Source organism: Lepisosteus platostomus, chromosome 28, assembly GCF_059453375.1.
Source record: "Lepisosteus platostomus isolate fLepPlt1 chromosome 28, fLepPlt1.hap1, whole genome shotgun sequence".
Lineage (NCBI taxonomy): Eukaryota > Metazoa > Chordata > Actinopteri > Semionotiformes > Lepisosteidae > Lepisosteus > Lepisosteus platostomus.
Genome location: NC_142638.1, coordinates 3,367,531 through 3,390,963, shown reverse-complemented (window position 1 = coordinate 3,390,963; position 23,433 = coordinate 3,367,531). Strand labels below are relative to the sequence as shown.

The 23,433-nt window shown below is 41.0% G+C and overlaps 3 protein-coding genes across 5 annotated transcripts in view; 2 read left to right on the top strand and 1 right to left on the bottom strand.

Annotated features, from left to right (window-relative positions):
* The first annotated feature begins 335 nt into the window (after positions 1-335).
* On the top strand, positions 336-6,726 carry LOC148638576 (keratin, type I cytoskeletal 50 kDa-like). 2 transcript variants are annotated; one of them, XM_088622697.1, is made up of 8 exons: positions 336-888; positions 1,916-1,998; positions 2,106-2,262; positions 2,617-2,778; positions 3,174-3,299; positions 4,204-4,424; positions 5,339-5,376; positions 6,548-6,726. In XM_088622697.1, exons 1-8 carry the CDS (start codon positions 397-399, stop codon positions 6,643-6,645), a joined length of 1,377 nt encoding a protein of 458 aa, XP_088478823.1. In that variant the 5' UTR covers positions 336-396; the 3' UTR covers positions 6,646-6,726. The 2 variants fall into 2 exon arrangements, with proteins under 2 accessions (XP_088478823.1, XP_088478822.1); XM_088622696.1 differs by having other exon boundaries at positions 2,067-2,262.
* A 1,046-nt stretch (positions 6,727-7,772) lies between these two features.
* On the bottom strand, positions 7,773-10,490 carry LOC148638575 (macrophage-expressed gene 1 protein-like). The gene has a single exon (XM_088622695.1). The coding sequence runs from the start codon at positions 10,405-10,407 to the stop codon at positions 8,218-8,220; it is 2,190 nt and encodes a 729-aa protein (XP_088478821.1). The 5' UTR covers positions 10,408-10,490; the 3' UTR covers positions 7,773-8,217.
* A 6,717-nt stretch (positions 10,491-17,207) lies between these two features.
* Positions 17,208-23,433, top strand: part of slc4a1a (solute carrier family 4 member 1a (Diego blood group)) — a 31,416-nt gene continuing 25,190 nt past the window's right edge. The window contains exons 1-4 of one of the 2 annotated variants that reach the window (XM_088622907.1): positions 17,208-17,403; positions 18,755-18,829; positions 21,801-21,930; positions 22,496-22,536. In XM_088622907.1, the coding sequence (XP_088479033.1) occupies positions 18,806-18,829; positions 21,801-21,930; positions 22,496-22,536 (195 nt within the window). In that variant the 5' untranslated portion in view covers positions 17,208-17,403; positions 18,755-18,805. The remainder of the gene's footprint in view (positions 17,404-18,754; positions 18,830-21,800; positions 21,931-22,495; positions 22,537-23,433) is intronic. The other variant, XM_088622908.1, reaches the window with a different exon arrangement.

Genomic DNA, 23,433 nt, shown 5'->3' with positions numbered 1-23,433 from the left:
TTTGATCTTGACTGTCAAGATGAGGCATTTGAGATGAAAAAAAACCAGATTGTCTTTAATACTCGCTTACACTTTATATGGTAGGGGATTACCATGCTAGTGGAAACGCTCGGGGTAGCAGGTGTGACAACCAAGGGGATGCAGTGAGAAGTGTGGAATTTAAGAAGAGAGATGAGAGTGAATTGAAGCAAGTCTATACAGTGGGAGTTCTGGATTAGGCTTCTCGCCGAGGGGTAATTACCTGCCTGCGCATTCCTGAAGAAACTGAATGACACGCTGCCCCTGTCAAACTCACAGCCCCCGCCCATGACGGGAACTATAAATGTCAGGCAGAAGCGAGGGTCTCGGGTGTATCCTGAGCTCTGCCCTGCCTGCCGGCCCCGATCGCTCAAAACCATGTCTTCCTTCTCTAGCCTCAGCAGCTTCTCCATCAAGGGAGGGGCTCGTGTGTCAGCAGCCCCGAGAGCTTCTGGAGGCTGGGGCTCCTCTGCGGGGTCCTTCCGTGGTGGGGCGGGCGGGCTGGTGGCCGCGCACAGGACCCAAAGTGTGCATGGAGGGGCGGGGGGCTGGGGCACCCGCATCTCGACTGCCTCCGCCTCGGCTGCAGGCGGCGGCGGCTTCGGCTCTGCCGGCGCGGGGCTGAGCTTCGGCGCCTTCTCTCTGGAGAGTGCCCTCGGCGACGGCGGCGGAGCCCTCGGCCTCAACAACGGGCAGCAGACCATGCAGAACCTCAACGACCGGCTGGCCAAGTACCTGGAGAAGGTGCGGTCCCTGGAGGCCGCCAACGCCAAGCTGGAGCAGCAGATCCGAGAGTGGGGGGTGAGCCGTACCGTCACCTCGCGGGATCACAGCACCCACGATGCCACCATAAAGGACCTCAGCGACAAGGTGAGCGAGCTCGAGCGTGGTGTTCGCAGGTGTGCAGCCATGCTAAAGCAGCAGGAGTGTTGTTTCACAAAGATGTTCAGGGGTTTGTGAAAATGCAGAGGAGAAAATCCACCAGAGGAGAAAAAAAACGTCACGAGGAAAGTTTTTCTCAGAGCCCCCCAAAAATCTCCAGCTCTCTCCCCTTCATCGTCTTGTCAGGATCAAGTGAGGAGCTGTATCAGCAAAGGAACCAGCTGAGGTTAATTCCACACTGAAAAGACACCCGAGGAAGGTTCAGCAGTCAAGACATTTCCATTTTTCCAGCATGGAATCAACCTCCTGTTTGCGCTGTTTGCGCCAAGTATCTGTAATTCATCGTTTAATTAAGCAAGTTTAATGGGTAATTTGTTACCAAGCAAATTATTTTTTTGTGAGCTATAAGATGAATGTACATAGGTTTAGATAATTAAATGAATTATTTAAATAATTTACAATAACACTTGGCTCAAAATGAGTTCCATTTTTTAAGCACCCTGGTACTGTTCTGGCGAACCAGGTGTCTACACTCATTATGCTACACATAAACACTATAATTTATATATAGAATATAGCATTTTAAATGATTTTACTTACATAGAAGCTACAATCTACAGATTGTTGGTTCCTTGCTTTTTACTGAAAAATCAGATTGTACTCCAAAACACTTAAAAACAACAAATAAACTTTAAACACTACATTTTTAAGATGCACACATGTAAAATTGACAGAAACAAATTAAAGTCTATATAATACTTTCATAAGTGTTTTGCACTATGTCATATTTTAAAAGCATACTATAGGTACAGCAAAAGATGAAGATACCTGACATTTTCAAAAACTGCCTCTGTCTCCCCCTTCTGCTCAGTAGTACATACATTGCCTCTTAGTGTAACAAAGTAGTGTTACATTTAAAGACAATTTTTTGTGGAGTGCAGAAATATCACGAGAGTTAGGACAATAACAATAAAGTGTAATTCTATTGTTGTTATTTACTTGGTGTTTTATACAGATTTTGGCTGCTCTTAAGGTGAATTCTGAATTAGCTATTCAAATGGACAACATCAAGCTTGCAGCTGATGACTTCAGAGTCAAGTGAGTTTTCCGTCCTGTCCTAATCTTGTGCACACAATATGAATGTCAGTACATATATTCTCTCCCAGACATGCCTGTGTATTCATCCATCTCTCTCTGGCGTGCAGGTACGAGAATGAGCTGAATCTGAGGCAGTCTGTGGAGGCTGACATTGCTGGCCTGAAGAAGGTGATGAGTGATCTGGCCCTGGCCAAAACTGACCTGGAGATGCAGATCGAAGGGGTGAAGGATGAGATGGCTTTCCTCAAGAAGAACCACGAGGAGGTGAGGACAAGGAGACAGTCAGGCATTGTTTATCTTCTGATTGACCTCTGTTTTCCTTTATTTCCCCCAGGAATCTCTGTCCTTCCAAGCCCAGCTGAATGTACGTATCTGTCTTGTAAACTGAACACTGCCACCCGACTCCGCTGTTGCTGAACACTGTTCTGGGTTTTCTTAACAACAGTATAGCAGAATGAAACATAATAAAGGTTACAAATGAGAAGATGCCATCTAATTTGGCAGTCGTTTCTTGATCCAAAGATCTCACCCAGCCATTTCTTGAACTAAGCCAGGGTGTCAGCTTCAGCAACATGGCTGTGAGTTCCACGCCCCACGCTTACATCTTGTTTCCTTCAGGAATCTCAGTCCTACCGCAGTCAGCTGACCGGTCAGATCCAGGTTGAGGTGGACGCAGCTCCTGCAGTGGACCTCAACAAGGTCATTGAGGAGATCAGGGAGCAGTACGAAGGCTTGGTGGCCAAGAACCGCAGGGATGCAGAGGCCTGGTTCAACAGCAAGGTAACAGCAGCAGGCAAATAGTTTCACGCCGTCTCCACCAGAGAGCATATCCTGGCATCAGACTGAATGCTCCCACACTATTCATTTCTTTTCTAGTACATAACTTTAGATTATTTTATAGCTCAAAGCTATGGAGTATCTCAGTTTGGATTTATTATACTTTCCATGTGCTGTAACTTGCCATCCAAGATAACATCGGTATGGAGCATTAAGAGGGTAACATCTGTACCCTCGGGTCTGTGTTCTTCATGTTTGCATCAAAAATGACAAGTTTTCAAAAGAAAAAGGAAGCAACATTCATGGGTCTAGAGCCACCATGCCAATGTAATTGCTTGACGCTGTTGAAAATCCTAAACCAGAATGTGACGTACTTGCATTTCCCATTGTCCTGAAAGGCAGAGGTGGTTCAGAAGGAGGTGAAGGAGAGCACTGAGTCTCTCCAAACCAGCACGACAGAGCTGAAAGAAGGCAAACAGAGCCTCCAAAACCTGGAGCTGGAGCTGCAGTCCCTCTATGCTACAGTAAGGAACACGAGTGAATCATCAGGCACTGGATCACAAAGAGCTGAGCTGTTTTCGCAAAAGACTGGGCAAACAAAGCAATACGGACTCCAGCAGGACTATTAGCTTACAGATCGAAGCTGTGTTTTATAATACCGTACTACTGCTGTTGTATTTATTTCTTGCCCACTGCACACACAGCTATCAGAGCACTAAGATATGGGTCACCATAGAAAGGTGAAAATATAACATAAGAGACATCAACTGCAAAACATACAGTTAAACATAACATGTCTTGTAGTTTGTAAAGCTCTTAAACAGCATTGTTCTGTATTTCAGTCTATATATGGCACAGTGTAGCAAATTAGGAAAAAAAGCCAAGAACACAGTTACACAATCACTGTCCCCTGCTTGTACACATTAGCTGTCAGAGGGTGGTCCCATTCAGTGCATTAAAGCAATAACACTAGTACAGCAGGGTAGCACTCATACAAGCACCTTTCTAGTTCTTTTTTCTTTTCCTACAAAAGATACAGGAATCTGGGATTCCCCCAGCAGTGGCTCACTGGGTGTGGGTTGGTTTGGGCTGTCCAGAGTACACACCTTTATACACAACGCTTGCAGTGCAATTAGCCAGAGCTCCTCCAGCTCTGCTGTCTGCACAGTGAGATCAATAACCAGGACAGAAACTACACATTCCTTCATAATGTCACTCTCCTGTCCAGAGATGAAGGGGAGATATTGTGGTACAAAGAGTTGACAACAAATCAGCAATTACAAATTGGCGTGGCATAAAAATAAAGATAATTGTTGTTTGATGTTATATTAGTTAACAGAATGCATGGATTTTATCGGCATGTCCCTTAGATTTTTTCATCTCATGATAAGGAATCTCTGGGGAGTAACGTGCCTGGGCTCTCTGCAGAAACAGTCGCTGGAAGGCACACTGGCCGACACGGAGGCCCGCTTTTCCGCTCAGATGGGGAGCCTGCAGACCCTGGTCACCTCCCTAGAGACTCAGCTGACCCAGCTGAGGGCTGACACTGCGCGCGTCTCCGAGGAATACCAAGTCCTGCTGGGCATCAAGACCCGCCTGGAGAAGGAGATCGAGGAGTACAGACGCCTGCTGGATGGGGGGAGTGCAGGGTAAGGGGAGGAATTTCTATCGGGATCCACTTTCAGAACCAATAACTATGCAAGAATGAGGAAACACTCCCAATAGGATTAATGATGAGTTACAGGCCCCTATACAAATTGTACAAATTGAGCCAAAATGTACAAGATGAGATTATATTTTTTTCAAATATCACTTTACTTCATCACCCTTCTATGCAAATGTGCTCAACATAAGGTAATAACCATGCATGCAGCATCCAGCATATTGTGTTAAATTAAATACTTGTGAAAAAATATTAATTGTTAAATGTGAGAAATGATCAAAAAGTCTGATCTGCTAAGCTTTGGCAGTCTTACTGCTGCTCCTGTAAAGTGTGAGGGTTTGATTTTTCTTGAGTCAGGTTTGCAACCATCTTTCAAAACCTTTCAGACAAAAAGCGATGATCTGGAAGTTCAATTTCAAAAAGACTAGAATTACCTCACGAACAGTGAAAGATATACTGTTTGTGAGTTAATTCAATTATCCACATCCATACGATATCCATATCATAGGTCCCCTTAAGATGATAGAAAATTAGTTGTTCAGCTTCTGTCATTAGACAGACTAGGAATTAGAAATGAATTTTGTGTCCTTGCAAGAGTTTCACTTGTGCATATCCTGTATGAAAAGCTTTTAAACTAAATCATATTTACACATTTTAACAACAGTGCAACTGGTGTTACAGTGAATCCGCTCAGGATATTACTGTGAAAGAATGACATTTGGAATTTGATCTGGTAGGAGGGTTGTTCTTTGGGCTGTCCACAAGGTGTCATTGTTTTATCATTAATTTCCCTGCCTCCTGTACAACTCTATTCAAGGAAAGTCCGTCTGCTGAGGAAAACTACTCGGTTACAGACAGTACCTTCTGCTTTATATTAAATGTGATTTTTTTTTTCTGTAGTTCCCAAGCCGAGAGCTCCTTAATAACGGAGAAATCAGGTATGTTTATACAACAAAGAAACAATTAAATGAAATAATTTATTTCATTTTATATCCTGCTTTCCATCCCAACGTACTAGACCTTAAAATTCTGTATACTGTAAAAGTGCTTTATGTATCAGAAGGGATTCACTTCATCCAAAACTAAGGTACAGCACCCACCTTATACACCAGCAGCCCACTACACAGCAGATGAGGTAAAAAAGTGAAAATTACATAATCAGTTGAATTGAGAGGGAACTTTAAGCAGAATAGATTGTACAAACCCAGAGTGCAATTTAGCCAGGACCCTGGGGTTAACAGTGTTACTCGTACAAACACTGCAACAGGATTTTTAATAACCTGAGAAAATAGCGCCATCATCTGGTCTACCTATACTGTGTACAACAGCAAACTGATTTTTCTTGGAAGTCTTCCATTCCAGTATTGGCCAGGCCTATCCTTGAGATCTGATATGTTCAAGTTAGAATATAATACTATAATTAGAATATAATACTGTAACGCAACGGGGGCTCAGGCGGGCGCCCTTGCCGCATCTGGTCGGCCCCTGCACCCTCGGGGGCTCGAACCCGGGACTTCCGCGTCTCTCTGCAGCGACCTAGCCCCGTGAGCCAAAGAGAGATCTCTCCACAGCCCAGTAGCTGTGGTCCTGCTATCACAGGGAAGGGCGGTGACGTCACCCGCTCTGGTACGCCGGCTCTTACACAGCGCCCTGTCGGCCGTAAGCGTTACACTCTCCCCCGCTTAAATCGCCGTCCCCGGCGAAGGGCTATCCCACCCCGCTTCTGACACCAATGTAACGCAACGGGGGCTCAGGCGGGCGCCCTTGCCGCATCTGGTCGGCCCCATCCCGACTGGAGGCTCGAACCCGGGACTTCCGCGTCTCTCTGCAGCGACCTAGCCCCGTGAGCCAAAGAGAGATCTCTCCACAGCCCAGTAGCTGTGGTCCTGCTATCACAGGGAAGGGCGGTGACGTCACCCGCTCTGGTACGCCGGCTCTTACACAGCGCCCTGTCGGCCGTAAGCGTTACAATACTATATGCACAGTGCAACATGAAATGTAATTTCCATTGAAATGATAAATAAAAACACTAAACTAGCATTTAAATGGAACACAAACACACACCTGGAAAGATTTAAAGATGAATAATGATTTTCTCTGATGTTTCAGGGGTGGAAACAAAAACTTCGGTCACCAAGAAAGTGGTGACAGTGGTTGAGGAGCTTGTAGATGGAAAAGTTGTGAGATCTTCTTCCAAGCTTAAGTAATGAATCAGTGAACAGGAGGAAGAGGAGAATGTCCACTGAGAAAATGGATTTGAATTAATAAAAGATCACCAATGTTGCAAACAGTGTGGCGTTTATTTTATTTCGTTGTATAGTTCTCATTTTAAACCAAATGCTAGTAACCTGTGAACCCAACGCACCACAGGGAATAAAAGTTACGTTGTTTTTATGTTACTTGGAAAACGTGTTACGCCAAATGTTGTTCCGGGTAAGCAGCGCATTTGGACCGGCTCTCAGCTTCCTTCCGAACCTGTGCGAACTCGCTCAGGCCTCATTTCACAAAGACCACTAATCTTTCAATCAGGCGGATCCTCCTGATCTCAATCAGGAAATTGAGCAAACTATTTAAAGCCCCCCCGCTTATTCGGTGCACAGATATTGCGCGGAGCGATTGGTGCTCCGCGTTCCAGTATCGAGACGCTCACCTACTACTTAGAATACCTTTTCCCTGCCGGCCTGAGCACTGAATTAGCGGGGCCAGTTTGCCCTCGTCGCCTTTTCTATTCCGCTGTCTCCTCCAAAACTACGGCTCTGCAGTCTTTTCCAGACGGTCCTATGCCGCAGGGAGCGTTTGCGTTAGTTCAAACAGCTTCAAACAAGACCGTTTCTCCGCTGCATTAAGGTAGCCCTTTTCTGATCAATTATAATAATCATTGTAATAATTCAGACGGCTCAATTTTCGATCAGCTTGCATTATTACTTCAGCTCTCATTAAGCCTCCACTGCGGTTCCACTGTGTACCTGCGTTTGGAGCTCGGCTTTCATTCGCCATGATAGCCCTGAAGCCTCAGGGACCGTAGCATAACAGAATGCATAATATGAATTTGTGATTCTTCATGTAGAAATTAATTTTGAAGCAATTTGCATGTGAAAAAGCCACTGCATATTATTTCTTTGACCGACTTTCCAAAAGCCTAGTTAAATGTTCATTCCCGTTTTCTAAAGGAATATTCCATGCTCGTTATTGTGTGACAAGAATGCATAAGACAGGAACAGACATGCTCAGGAACCGAATTAGCGTGATGTTTTTCATGACAAACTGGCAATCGGCAAGCATATAGCCTTAGAATGTGTTCACCAGAGAAGACAAAACACGTTTAGAAACCGAATGCTGCTTTAAAAATTTCTCTGTACCTTTATTTTCTATGATTCAGAATAGAAAATAATCAGTTTCAAATGCGTTAAGAAGTGGAAAGCTAAATCATGTAAGACAATAAAATCATGTTTTGTATATAGTGATCACAGTTGGTATTGAAAATAATTTTTAAAAACACAAAAAAGATTCAAATTAATACAATGAAAACTTACAGTGAAATAGAACATGTTTTCAAAATATCTGCTAAAATGAAAGCTACAGATTTCAAAATGCTTAATAATGTGTTTTAACATGCATTCAATTTCAAAAGAACAAGATTGGTCTTCACTACCATGCTACAGAACTCTCTGGTCTATTTTATGACGAAGAAAATAATTCAATAAAACAAACGAAGGTGTGAGGGGAAACGCATTCTGCTTCACCTTCAAGACTGCTCTCGGGAATCATACGCAGGACGGTCAGAAGGGCTGCTCTCGGGTGTCTGAATCTTCGAGCTCTTCGAACACTGCAGTGGATCCATAGGTGGGGTGTGAACCCACTAGTGTCCCCTCTTCAGCCCTCCTGAAGCCTCTGCTTCTCCACCATTTAACACTGTAACCCACCCCAGCAATGAGCGCAACAAGGATGACCGTGACTGTCACAGAGATGGCAATGGTGGGCCCTTCCTGTGATGGTGCTCTTGAACGACCCTTGGTGAGTCCCCTCGCGTTTTTGGAGCTGACCAGGGTCCAAACCAGACTCCCCGGCCCCTTCACCCAGGTCCTGTTGCCTTCTGAGTGAAGTGTACGGACCTCGGGGCTGGTGAAGTTGAAGAGGGGAGCGTGGCGAAAAGGTGGCAGCTGAATGGGTGGCAGCCTACCGGCAAACAGTTCACCAGCCTGAATGCAGTACATCACCTGGCAGCCGTCGCTCAGATAAGCCTGGTGCTGGCTCATGCCAAGAGGGCACTTCATTGCGTAGCTGGTAGGACTGTCCCTGTAGAAGAAATACTGCTGTATGCCAGGAGCCTGCGTATTCAGATGGCCTGCTAAGGGGTTACCTGTTTTACAGCTGAAGAAGCCCCCGAAAGGCACTGCATTTATACCGCCCATCTCATAGTCACTGCTGACACACACGCCCAGGTCCTCAAACAGTCTTAAAGGATAGAAATAAGGAGGACAAGCATGAGTCTGAGTTACAGGATTGACAGCCCCTTTACTGTAGAGCCCACCAAACAGGAGACCAGAGTCTTGAGGCACCGACTCTAACGCTGCACACCAATATGAGGAAACATAAATCTTATAATAGTATACTGTTGTTTCGCAATTTGTATCACAGCCAAAAATGAAGAATGCACAATCTTTAGTGCAATCAGTATGCCGCTCGGGGATATGATAATTCACACTGTTTAACAGGACAGGAGTGTAACGTGGTGGGCAAGAGAAGTCCCCTGTTAGAGGGTTTTTGGTAAAATAAGACTGGCAAAGGCTGTTGGCAAAATCTATCTTCCCATAAGGAGGTAAATAGAATGAGCAGGTTTGGTAAACTCCTCCAAAGGTAAAGTTTGTGTTAGCTGAATGACACGAGCCATCATCTACATTAGCCTGAAAGTTGAAGTTTGGCGATTTCGAATCAAGACACCCTGGGTGGGTGTTTACAGCATAATAAAGGTTTATTGCCTTGTCCAGTGTATTTGCTATCTCCTTCACCATTGTCTCAGGCACCTCCGGCAAGCGCTCAGGGGTGATGAAGAAAGGCAGGGGCAGCCCAAATTTGCTGACAGCCACTAGGTTGTTTGAAATACCTTCTTGCCATTTTGCCAAAGTAATTCCAGGGTAAAAGGGAACACCGCCGTGACTCTCAATTTTTGAGTCAGTTGTATTTTCCCGATATTTCTTGGTCATTTCGTCTTCAGTTTGAGAACTCCCTTTAATTCCAATATTGACTGTACTGAAGAAAGACACTGCTGCAGAGGCTGTGACAGATGATTTCTGTTCGGCATTGTCCAGTAGAAAACTCTCACTGACCTGATCTTCTTGCACTAGACTTGCTCCGGCATCTAAACTGGTGAGCACATGGGTGCCGTAACGCAATACCAGCATTTCAGCCAAGTAGAGAGCCCTCTGTGTCTGGTTGCTTGCCAGGCACTGAGCAATTTCAAGGAGCTGTTTCTTAAAGGTGATGTCAAATGAGAAATCTGGTCGGGCTTTTACAGAATAAATTACATTTCTCACTTGAACCCGAGTTGTTGAAGTCTTATCATAAACATTGTGGATCTTTGTTTCCTCTAATTTCTCGGAAAACTTGCCATTCAGGACTTTAAGGTAAGACGCTTCAGCATTGACATCATTGGAAAAAGCATCCTTGTACGATTGCCAGTCTTCTATCAACTCAGAATGGATGTCGATGTTAGTTTGCTTTTGTGGGATCACATAGACCTCATCTGGGATCAGGTACTGCCTGTCTTCTGTGGTCCTGCAGCGAGAGTAGTTCATATTCATGACTATTCCCATGTCCTTGTTTCGTATGTTGTCCCATCCTCCTCCGGGCAGAACTTCCAGCACAGAAAGGTTTGAGTTGCAGTCCTGGAATGTAAAAGTCTTAGTCTCGCCAGTGAGGGTGCGGAGCAGTACAATCCAGACCACAATCATCTCAGTCCTGTGAATCATTTTCTTAGGTTTGAACACCCAGCTACAAATGCTCTCTGAAGAGTATCTGGTGTATATCTCAATATATACCCTGAGAAGTGCACCAGAAACCAGAACTGAATCTATAACAAAGCACAGGAGTACACCAAACCACTTTCAGTACTTCTTTAAATCTTGCAATACATACTGGAGATTTTTACAGGGAAATTACGAAACATGAAAATGCTTCCCATTTTGTTTGTTCCACTAAATGTTTTGTTCCATTAAACAGATATTAGGAAAAGAGATATAGTGAATTAGATATCCAAATTCTTAAAAGGAATTCAAGTTTTTCAACTGAGTTTACAAAGAGTTTAAAGAAAGTACATTGGCAATGTAGATTTTGTACAAAGCTTTCAGTTGAAAAGCTTGTGGACAGGCTGCAACATGCCTAAGTATTACAGTCAGCATATTCCAAATTATTCATGTTTAAAGGTCTACAGTAAACACCTCTTTCAAAAGATTTCCATGAAATCCATTTTCTGAACTGGCACATTTTAGGTCAAATTCATTACGTTTTTGAATGATGTGGTAATTGTTACAATTGTTTTGTTTTAGGGTAGCATGTAAATAAATACTGCAGCAAAAACATTGCCACGCTAACCCATTGTGCGATTATCACAAGACTTTAGCAGTACCAAATGACAGAAAATGCTAGTGATCAACCCACACCCAGTCTATGTCTAACAATCAAATGAATGGACTGTCAATCAGTGCAGGACGAGCATCGGCACAGCAGCAGAAGAAACTGCTAGACCTATTAGGCTTCATGGAAGACCTCAAAATAAAGGAAAATGAATTCATTGTGCAGACTGCAACTAAAATTTACATGACATTTATATACGCTCACAGTCTCCCCGAGACTAATTTACAACAATAACGAACGTTTTAATCAATTTTTTTTTATTTAAATGCATTCTACAATATCTTCATTCTCCAAGCTTAGCATGCAGTAAAAAGACGATGCCTCTTCAATGATTCTGGTAATGTCAGGATGACACAGCGTCACAAGACTGCATGGCTGGTGGTGTTTTCTGACCAGCCCTGGTACAGCATTGCCTAATAAGACATGCAGCATACACTGGGGAAACCATGGAGGTTTCACAGAGGAACTGTGTATCATGATTTGGTGGTAGCAGGACAGTAGCATGGGTATCACTTCTGTCTACTGCACATGCCTACTGTACAAGACTATACCCTCTCGGACATTTTTCAGATGTTCTTGTTGCAGTACCTCAGTGTTTCATGCATTTAAATAAGGACTTTCCTTTTCATATTTACACACCATACTCCACACTTTAAAGGGGAAGATATTTTTGTTGGGAACAGTTATATATTAAAAAGACTTCTTCTTTCTTAGAGAATGTTCTAATATTTTATGGCTCGCCAGTAGTATCTAGTGTTTAGTGTTATCCTAAACCTTTTGTCATTTTGCTTTCAGTCTGTTAAAATTACTTTGCTTTTACAAACCAAGGCAGGGGGAGCTAGAGATCTATGGAACCTAAGAAAGGTCCTAAATGCTGTATACTTGGTAAACAAGCACTTTGTTGTGCAACTGTTGTCTTTCATTAGTTTGAGAATATAGCCAATTAAGATGATTGGAGACTTAGCAACATAACACTACTGTCCTATAACACACAAAATAGAAATAAAACAACAACTGTACATCTATCATTTTAATATCTCATCTTCGAATACATGAAAGTTAAAAATTTATATTTAACATAAATAATAAATTGATAGTTTAATAAGTTACATTCTAATTTTTTATTCTTCAGGTGTAGTTTAGCAAATTCACAGTGCAGTTACATTATAACTTAAGTTTAAAGCAGTGTGTAAGAAGCTAATACTTAAGCTTCAGCACCTTTGAAGGGAGTTGTTTTCAAAATGACTCTGTCAATATATGATAACATACTTGACGTGCTTTATACTGAGATAGAGCTAATCGTATTGAGCAGTATGTTTCCCTCCATATTGTCCTTCCCCAACTCTCTGTTTTTCTCTGTTCCCCAACTCGCATTATTTAAAATCCACAAAACACACTTCATTGGCTGTTGCAGAAATTTAAATGGAAACAGAGTTTTTTTTTCTCACAGAGCCCTCCTAAAACAGCTGTATGACGCCGGTGTACAATGGAATTAATAAAATCTTGCTAGCTTTCCACAAAGAATGCATCTTCAACTGTTAATGTCTTTTTGTATGAGTTCCATTAATCATGGATAATTTGCTTAAACATGTTAAGACTGAAAACCAGACTTTCATTTAAACACCTGCAGTAAAGGGTTATTTAAAAACCTATAAGAGCTGCACAAAAAGAGAAGAAAAGACACTTGTTTATGTTTCAGGTTAAGCAATACCAAAAACTCAAGCCACAGCTTTCTTGACTTTTATTTTTGTTTCTGACTTATATTTACAGGTACATCATAATGGATGCTGATCACCCAAAAAGCAAGCACCATTACTGAATTGCTGTTACTCCGTCCTCTAGTGGTAACCCAGCAGTAATCCATGGATGAAAATATTATCCAGTCTCACATAAGACTCCTGGCTCCTGGCTCAGCTTTCCCTAACTTGGGAAAAATAAATGTTTCCTCCCCTTAAGCGATTTTAGATACCCTGTGTGCTTCTCCTGTCTAAGCATTATCAAATAATCTCTTTTTGAAATTTCAACTTTTTTTGTATGATATTAAGAATTTGAGTTGCATGTAGTAAGTATGTGTGGTAGCAGCAGTACATTATTTCCAGTTATAGTATAACCTCACTACATCTAAACTTGACTAGCCTGGCTTTATAAAACCTATCATGCCCTAGGTTTAAATCTGAATAATTGTGGCTATATTTCTCAAAATCTTGTATAGATGCTATTCCATTTCATAAACGATTCAGCACTGTCTAGGTTACAATACCTGTGCTTCATTCATCAAAGGGTTTTTCAATAAATGGTCTGCCAATTTCACTTTTGAGTTCAGCTTTTGTACATTAATATGGACAGAATCCATCAACACTATTTCTGTCCATAACTGAACCACACTTACATGTTTCAGTGCCCAGATTCCTGACCCTTGTGTCCCCAGAGACATTTGAATTTGTATTACAGCTGCACAGCTCATTAACTGAAATCGTAATGAAACTAATTGTAAACTGTTGATGGTTCAGATTAAAAACTAAATTGTATAGGTAACTTGAAATCAGTGGTTTGTTAGCCCGTGAAACTAGAAGGAAAATCTAATTAAGCAAGGTGTTAATTCAATTAGGACTTGGATTAATTTAACAATGGGATGTAAGTCTGGGAAGGCATTGCCTAATTCGTTGAGAAAATCCTTAAATGTCTCAAATGCTTTCATTATTTCAAAAACTGATGAATGGCAATTACGATATGTATGTATATGCAAATGACAAAACGTGAAGTTCTGAGCGGAGCAAGTGGTGGGGAGCTTTGGGTGGAGCCCCTAGTCAAGACATCATTGTAGAAAGTTGCACTGCAGCAGATAATGGGCACAGATCTGGTGGCACAGGTGGAGTCTGCTGATAACCCACTGCTAGAGCAGACAAGTAGACCCTGCTGATGAGACAGGTTCCCTGTGTTCCACATAATTGTCAAGACACCTCAATTTCCTGTGGTAATTTCCTATGGTTATTTCCTTGACAGTAAAAGGGAATCCCCGTTAAAATTAGATACCTTGTCTAAATGATCACAGTAAAATATTCACGATAATGTTAATTTGTCTCCTTTTGATAGGGCAAAAAACACACAGAATGTAATTTTATCTTCTGACTGTTCTTGGCAACCACTCTTTGCTTACCATTTTATAAACTCGAAAATCACACTATTTGTGTGCAACATTTAAAGTATGTTATGCATATTTAAAGTGACATTAGGATGCTAGGTTCTTAAATTAAGAGGAGAAGGTACAAATAAAATAAAAAAACATTTAAACAAGAAAGGAAAAGGCAGAAGAATAAAAACAAAAGAGACTTGTGGAAGAACAGAAAGTAAATTCATAGTAAGCAAATGTTAATGAATTGCGTGTAATAAAATGTAGGTGTCAGGAACATAATTCAAGAATTATTCAATTGAAGCTGCTATATGAGCATGCACATGAGGTAACTGATATCACAGCAACATGACTAACACAAAGTTCAGGCTCATTGTAAGGAGACTGTTGGGACATAGAAATCATTACAGGGAAGGTGTGGGTTATTTGTTTGAGGGGGTGGTATTTAAAACTAGGGTGGAATTATTGTCCTACAGTTTCAGATTACTAACCCAATCCTAACAACGTCGTTATGCAATTCAAGCACATATTCTCCTAGGAAAAACATATTTAATGCATTTTATTGCATTTATTGGCTTGAATGGCTGCAATAGTTTGCAGTCTGCATTGTATTCACGTTTGGCTTTTAAAGTATCTATAGTTTATCTATTGTTTATAGTTGGGAGTTGAGTCAACATGCATGAGATAAATTACTCTATGTGCTAAAACATAAAAAAGAAAAAAGAAGAAAAACACAATTTATTGCTATTTTTGCTCACTGATAATGAATTATGTGTTTTTCAGTCATTAATATTTTTGCTACTATTTCTGTTTTAACACTGCTTTTTAGAGTCTGAGCATGTTTCTCCCTTATTTGGCAATAAATTACCTTTGTATTTCTTTGTATATCTAGTTTTTTAAAAATCTAATCACAGTTTATTTTATGAATGCGATGAGGTCTTTGTTCCTTTGTGGTGCTCAAGTTGATCATTGGTTGATACTGGCAGCTGATACTGGCAGGTGCAGACCGCTTTTCCCCTGCCTTTCTCTGTGCAGCTCCTGTCTTTCCATTTAAGTCAAAGAAAAGAGAAAATGATTGGAAAGAGAACTGGAGCCAAAGGTCTGTAGCCCTGATTCTGTGCTTGCTGTTGGCTGTTGGTTTGTAATGGGAAGAAAGACTTTATCTTGGTTGGAATGAAATGCCTCTCAGCTAGATTTGTAATGTGCTTTGGATCTGTGTATTATCCAGCCATCCATTTTCGAACCAGTGGGCGGGAAGCAGTAGATACAGGGCAGGATACACCCTGGATGGGATGCCAGTCCATCATAGGGCATCCATACAGATGCAGACACAAACATACAGTAGGCACACTCACACCCAGGGCCAATTTTCCCAGTCCTATTAACCTACCAGTATGTCTACCATGGGAGGAAACTGGAGCACCTGGAGAAAACCCATGTGCACACAAGGAGAACATACAAACTTCACACAGGTAGAATGCCAGGTCTGGAATTGAACTGAGGGCCCCAGCGCTGCGAGACAGCAATGCTAGCCTCTTGATGATTGATAACCCCATTAATGTACTGTACTTGAAAATGGTCACAATATTTGTTATATGCAGTATAATTGTGAAGTAGTAAGGAGTGGCTGTGTTTCATAACCACCTGTTAATTGGAAAAACCTGTGAAATGAAGCACTCAGTCCGATTGAGTAATTAGCACTCAGAGGGAGTGAAATTCCAGAGCTGTCAAGGTTCTGTGTCAGCTAATTAAAAGACTCATAAAAACAATTATAAGTCTTTTACAACTGTGTTTCCAGAGGACTGTTCTCAGTGGCAATGTATTAGGCTGGCTTACAGGCTTGTGGGGCTTGAAATACTTGACAAAATACAGCTTCAGCTGTCCTGAGGGACATCACAACTGCTGGACAGGTGGGCTCCATAGCAGTTAGATTGCCACTCAATGGGGTTGACGTGCACTGCTGAGGAACAGGTCCTGCTGAGGAACAGGTCCTCCAGGTACCAACTGGCCAGAAGAGTTGGTACCTGGAGGACCAGGGCATCGCTTTTCAAAGTAGCAGCATTATCTTCTCCCATCAGCCGAGAGAGAGGATGCTAGAGGGTACAGGTTGAGTCCAGACTACTCCCTGTCACAGACCTTTCCTCTAATTTCAGAGGACAGCTCTGATGAGACATCTCATCTAACTACAGACGCTGTTGGAGAGAAGATGATTACCAACTGATCCATTATATTATAATTAAAACTGTCTTCTTCCCCATTATTTTAAAGTGTTATTGGTCTCACTATAATCTACAGTCCATCCATGTCATGGGGCAGCTGGAGTCTATTTCTGGGCGGGGTGCCAGTCCATCACAGGACAGACACGCACATACTCACATCTAGTTCCTAATTTCCTAGAACCAATTTACCTACCACCATGTTTTCAGACTGTGGGAGGAGAATCTGGGGGAAACCCACGTGCACATGGGGAGAAAATGCAAACTCCAGGCAGATGGCACCCCAGATGTGGAATTGAGCCCTGGGCCCTAGCACAGGGAGGCAGTAGTGCTAACCACTGTGCCTTGGTGCTGCCCCAAATTGAAATTTCGCTGTACAATTGCTCCACCTGTTTTGAGTGTCAGGGTTGGTAAAGTATTAGCCTTATTTGTCACTGATGTACTCTATGTTTTCTATGGCAAGTGCAGAACAGCGATGATGTGAAAATACTCCGACTACGTGGAAAATTAGGATACCCCCCCATCTGCACGTGCATGAGGGAATCCCCAACTCGTAAACAAGGTGACAGCAGAAATGTCATCTTTGAGATAAGACACCCCTGCTCCTAATGCAGTCCTGGGCTTGCACCGAAAACTGTTCAACTTCAAGTACTGGCAGCCGTCCATAGCTAAAAGGGTGGAGGGGGTAACTTAGATGGGATAGCCCCTTTGCTTCAAGATGTCCCATCCTGATAATGTTATTTGCCCTCGAAGAAGGGTTTATCTCAACTAAAGACCAGCAAAAGTAGTTGGAGCGTTCGTGGTGGTGGTGGAGGCCAGAGATTATGGGGGAGAAAGTGACTCAGCCATTTGGAAGAGCAGCTGGGTTTCTTGTCGCCCGTCTCTTGGCGTAGCTCACACTGTGCTGCAGATCCGAACCCGCGCACAGCAAAGGAATTTGCATCCACTGGCTTTGTCGCCTGAACGGCTGGCTGTTCCTTAACCAGGTAAGAAGGGTCTTCCACTTCTACATGCAATAACAAATCATTCAGGATTCCTCGTATTCATATTTTGGAAATCCTTTAAATTAAAGCACTAGTAATAGTAGGATTCCATTTTGAATCTATGAATGGGCAGGAATTTGAAATGATGCTCCCAATAAGTGTTGAAATTCTGATGCCCTAAGAGCCATATTGAAAGTAGAGTAAATCCAAAACAATGTCCAAAATGTGTTTCGGCTAATGATGTGATTGCTTTGAAGACAGCATTTTGACACATCTACACATACATCCTACCGCAGGAAAACAAGCCAATGACAGGAAGAGATAACTGTGGCTAGACGTGGTTGAGAGAAATTTGACAGGAAATTCTTAATGTTATAGTTCACTCCTAGTAAGCAAGTGAATTGCCTTATTTGGAAGATAAGGGGCTTTTGTGGTTTTGTGGTAGCAGTATGCAATATAATCTTTGTTTTATTTCTAATTCTCCACTTTTCTTTACAGCTCATATTGATTAATGCAAAGATACATTAAGTATTTTTAACATGTTTCTTACCATTTTTTCTCCATTGATAAGGCTGTCCCTTGCAAACTAAAACTTTAAAAAATATATTTTTAACAATCCTTGCACAGAGTGCGCATTTCAAATCAAGGGATTCAGATGTACATATTTGTGTAAAAGAAAATTTTACACTCTGTATTAACCATACAGCTTGTTTAGTTTGTTGAAGTAAAGGCTGTTTCACAATTGAGATTCTCTGTCACTCAAAAGTCCTCTTAAAAGATTGAGGCAAGTGGATAAGAAGGTGTTGGTTGTCTCTGTTGAAACAATACGAAGCTAGATTATTAATATATGGCACGCTAAAATACATTTTTGGGTGTATATATCTTTATGCATCCGCACAGTCATGCATACACAAGTTGACTCCATACACATGAATATAGAAAGCATAAGACAGAAATGATCAATTTTCGTTTGGATGTTTGTATTTTAAACTAACAGGATTTTGCATATACTGTATGAATATGTGTTGTTTTTTTACAGTTGACTCAACTGTTCCTCATTACTTGAGCTAAGGCAGTTAGCAGTCAACTCACACACCAAGAAATCCACCATAATGTTTGTCTCATGCCCCTTTTAAAGTTTCAACCATGTCGTATACAACACGAAATGAAACATTTGGTTGCCTTTTACACTGACTTTTTGTCAGGGACAGCATGAAGAAATAAATTAGACTTTCACTTTTAGGTTTATTAAGTCGGCAGACACTTTCATCTAAAACAATTTATAATCTCAACCAACCATGTTTTCTGCTGTTGTGCTCGTTAGTAAGCTAACCAAGCTGAGTTATCTTTCCAGGTTATGCAAGTTGATCCCAGACAGACTCAATAAAAACACCATCTCACATCAATGGCATCCAGAGAATCCCCTGGGGTAAGTCCTGTAACAGGGTGGTCTACTTGAGTCCTTCAAGACCACAGTCCTTGATAGTCTATACTATATACTATTATCCTATATGAAGCTTCAGCTTCAGACCCTGAAAAGGTTTGAGCAAACCAGTACATAATTATTTCAATTCAGAAAGTTGACATAATAATAAATGTGAAAACTGTAACTTCCGGGGGCTGGAGTGGAGTATACTGTAAGAACATAGGCAAGGTTACAAATGAGAGGAGGCCATTAAGCGCAGTTAGCTCAATGTGGTTGCTAGTAGCTAATTGATCTGAAGATCTCACCTACTGTAGCTGTTTAAGAATTAATATTATGATCACAGCTGTATACAGAAGTTTATCATCCTTTTTTTAAGTTCTTCACTTTTAGCTGTACATTAGTTTCTAGCATTCTTTTGTGTTTTTACTTCTTCAACATATTGTCTAGAAGATTAAAATATTGTGTTCATATAAACACCAAATCTTTTCCATAGCTAGTTCTCTCAGGATCAGTGTTTCTATCATATACAGTACCTATAGTTTGTGTTCAATCATAGAAAATCATAAGATTTAGGGAGAAAGCCTGCCTAAAAACTTACTGGCTGCATGCTTTTTCTTTAAAAATACTTTTGAAGGTATAATAAAATCTAAACACTGCATTAAAATTCAAGTCTTGTGATTCATCCCGGTTGATTAATTCCACACTGAAATTCTGCAGAGCTCTGAATAAGCATAAGAAAAGTTACAAATGAGAAGAGAGCACTCAGGTTACCCTGCTGGTCATTTGTTTCTCGTCTCTTATCGATCCAAAAACCCATCAATCCATTTCTTCCAGGACTGCAATGAATTAGCACTTACAGTTTGCTTGACAGTTTGTTCCATTGGATTTCATCTTTCACCTCTAGTTCATTACACAGTAGAAAATGTGAACAATTACTTCAATCAGACTTACATCCTAGGACCTTCATTCTTAAAATTACAATGCTAGACAACATAGCTCCTTACTGGATTACATAAGGCAGTTCAGGTTTCTTAAAGTGTCCTGGAATCCTGATTCAACTGGTAATAGTAAACACCTGTAAGTATATTGCCTGAGCCCAACAGCATTGTTCAGGCTGATAGTATAGTGCTGTTTACATATTTCTTGAGACTATGTTATAGACAAATACAGGTAAAACCAATACTACATTTTATAAGGTAATTACAAATTACAGTTAATAAAAGTATAAAATAATAATTGCAATGGACATCATATGCTTTCCCTTATCAGTCAACCCTTGGCTTAAAAGGGCAAGCTGTAACCTATTGCACAGAGAGCATTCCATATACAGTATGTGTAGAATTATATGTTCAGGCATCACTAAGTGTTGTGATGGCCAGCACTGCTGCCTTATTGGGTTCTGGGTTCGATTCTGCGATTGCCTCACTAGATATGATAGACTCTTCAAGAAAAGAGTGCCATAGAATAATGCTTCTGCTTAAAAAACAGAAAGAAATATTGTACAAAGGTACTAATGTATTTTTACTCAGTATATACATCTAGTAACATGACTTCATTGAAGCCAACACCAAGTTTATGGTGTTGGATCATAATTCAGGGAATTTCTTTCGTGGCATATACTATATACTGTAAGTGGTGCCCTGTCCAGAGTGTACCCTGCCTTGTGCCAGTTGTGTGCTGGTATAGACTTCAGCTCCCCTGCGAACCTGATTTAAAGGAAGTGATTAGAAAATGGATGAATGGATAGTTTCCATTATGGAGAAATGTTTTTTAGCAACAACAAAAATAATTAATTTTTAAGAGTTTAAACTGTTTTTACAGGAAAGGGGTGACTCAAAGAGTTATACGTCGGTGCTGAAAATGTCATATTATGATGTATTATTTAGATAAATGCAGTAAATTATAGCAAGGTTGTAAAACGTTGGAAAACTGAAGGAGATTTTGTCAATTTGACAATTGCAATGATCGTGAACAGGATGGCATTTTAAAATCTAATCCAAAACATAACACTTTGTTAAATAGAAAGTCCTCTTCCACCAGACTGGGGAGTTAATATGAAGTGTTTGGAGTGGGGAACCCCGAAGAAAACTCAATAGTCAAAATATGACTTTTTTATTCCTTCTTTCCAACGCGGGATTAACCTCTAACTTGTTCTTTTCAATGAAACGTCTGGTGCTGCAGTAAGAGTGCCACCTAGTGGTCTAGGTCCATCAGTCCCATTTACAAGCGAATTTTCCCTTAGTTTTAACCACTCAAGCAGTGCCCAAACTCAGTGATGCATAACGAGATCTGATGGGACTAGGCTTCCTGTTTAAATTGAGTTTTTTTTTGCTAGGACTTTACGTGAGATAAGTGAAATATCGGCAGTTTTACCAAATTTCTATACTGTTTTTAAAAATCACAAATAGTAATAATAATTCCTTACACTTATATCGCACTTTTCTGGACACTCCACTCAAAGTGCTTTACATGCAAATGGGGACTCCCCTCCACCAACACCAATGTGGGGATTATTTTGAAGCCATGATTGGTAAAGGCCATTGGGAAAGCTGGCCAGGATACCAGGGTAACACCCTTACCCTTTTTCGAGAAATGCCCTGGCGTTTTTAATGACAACAGAGAGTCAGGACCTCTTTTTTACGTCTCATCCCAAGGACAGCACCTTTTTACAGTATAGTGCCCCTGTCACTTAACTAAACATGTTGAGCATAAGTGATGCTCTGTTTCTGAAAATCTGTCTGAAAATCCGTTATGGACTAATCTCTTGAACTTGAGCAGTTGAAGTGTCTTGTGGGCATTACCTTAGATTCCTACATCATTTCATGAAGAAGAAACCTCCGTAGGCTTGAGTCTATGACTCAAATATTCGCAGTTATGGAATACATTGAAATCTTCACTTTTTTCCCCTGGCCCCCCGAGCACACAATGGAAACATTGACAGTAACCACAGTGTGTGCCGTTTTTGTGACTGCAGGCTGGGCAAGGCCTCGGAGATTATCAAGACGATGAAAAATTCCACCAAACTCTGGTAGGGACAAGTTTTGAGGATTCAATCCTAGACCCCGAGGCTGATAACATTAATGATGAGGATGATGAGTTGAAATGTAAGTAATGAACTGCTCATCCTAGTCAAGATCCCGTTAGGACACAAAATATCTGTAATGTTTCCTTTTGAGCACATCAATTTCTCACGAGTTTTTGGAAGAAATTTAAAACTGAGATGTCACACGTACTGTACGAAACACAGTTGAGTCAATTAACTGATTTGAAGAGAGAGTCAAATAATTTCTCTTGGACCAGTGACAGAAAGGGTCCAGTTTCCGAAAATCCAAGATTTAGTCTGCAGAGGGCCAGCCTCAACTGAATGGAGCCTGTGGCAGGGATCTTGGCCGGAGAAGGACACTATCGAGAGACTAGTCGCCTCAATGACCAGAATCACCAAAACACCTGAGCTCCTCAGAGTTAACTTGAGTGGGGCACAGAAAGATTTAGCCTAATTTGAAAACATTAACATATTGTTTTAAAGACCTGCAGAAATGAAAATCTTTAGAGTGCTTTCTTATCTACACTTAATAATCCAGGATTCCCTTCAAAATGTGCTGCCACTTGATAGAACTGAATTCCTCAGAACAGAATAGAATATCAACAGAGACCGCTGTCTCCCCACAGATCAGCAGACTGCTCAAAGGAAGCCAACTCCTGCAACTCAGGTACAGGCCTACAGGCTACAGGGGAGTGATGACCTGGAAAAAATCAAACATTTATCTATATGTTTTTAAAGCTTTATACAATACTGTACATCAGGCAAAATAAGGCTTGGAAAAAACTCACAAATTTGGCTTAAATGTTTATTTATGCTATTTGTGTTTTGCCTTCAACAGAGCATTTTAGTAAAATAAATGCACAAATTGAAAATCAATTCATTGTATCGAGTTTTTAAAAAGGAAGGTAACAAATAGATTTGATGTACAGTGTGAATAAAGTTTCATTTTTGATTGCCAACTCAAAATAGTCACTTCAAAGATGGCTAATAGGAGGAGGGATGGATAAGATTGACACTGGACTTTACAAAATTAAGCCACAATAATGATAGATAAGTCAAAGATTTTTTCAGCAATATAGCTTATTCCAAAATCACATAAATGTGTTTGCGTTTGTTTGCCTTTTGTCTCCCAGTTGCTAATCTGCACCAATAGTGCACTTCACACACTTCACACACAGACACAGAGTGAAATATATACAATATATGTACTGTACATATAAAACACCCAAAATACAAGACAGGATTTTCAATGAAACTAACACTCTGCTTTGATTGTAAGAAAAACATGGGTTTCAGACAGGACTAACTGTTTGATCATGGATGTTTTCAAGTATGTTTCGGTCAGTGGGGTTTCTTCATGAAACACTTTGGATCAATAAGATACTATTGACTAAAAAACAAAGATGGGTCAAATTGCCTCCTTTCCTTTGTGGCTTTTTTTCAGTTACTGAAACGTCTCCTCAAGCAGCCAGTCACAAGTACTCTGAAGTGAACTCTGATTAATACGTAATTCTACTTTTATGTTGAGGAAGATAATTCATTTTTCTGATTTTCACAAAACTAC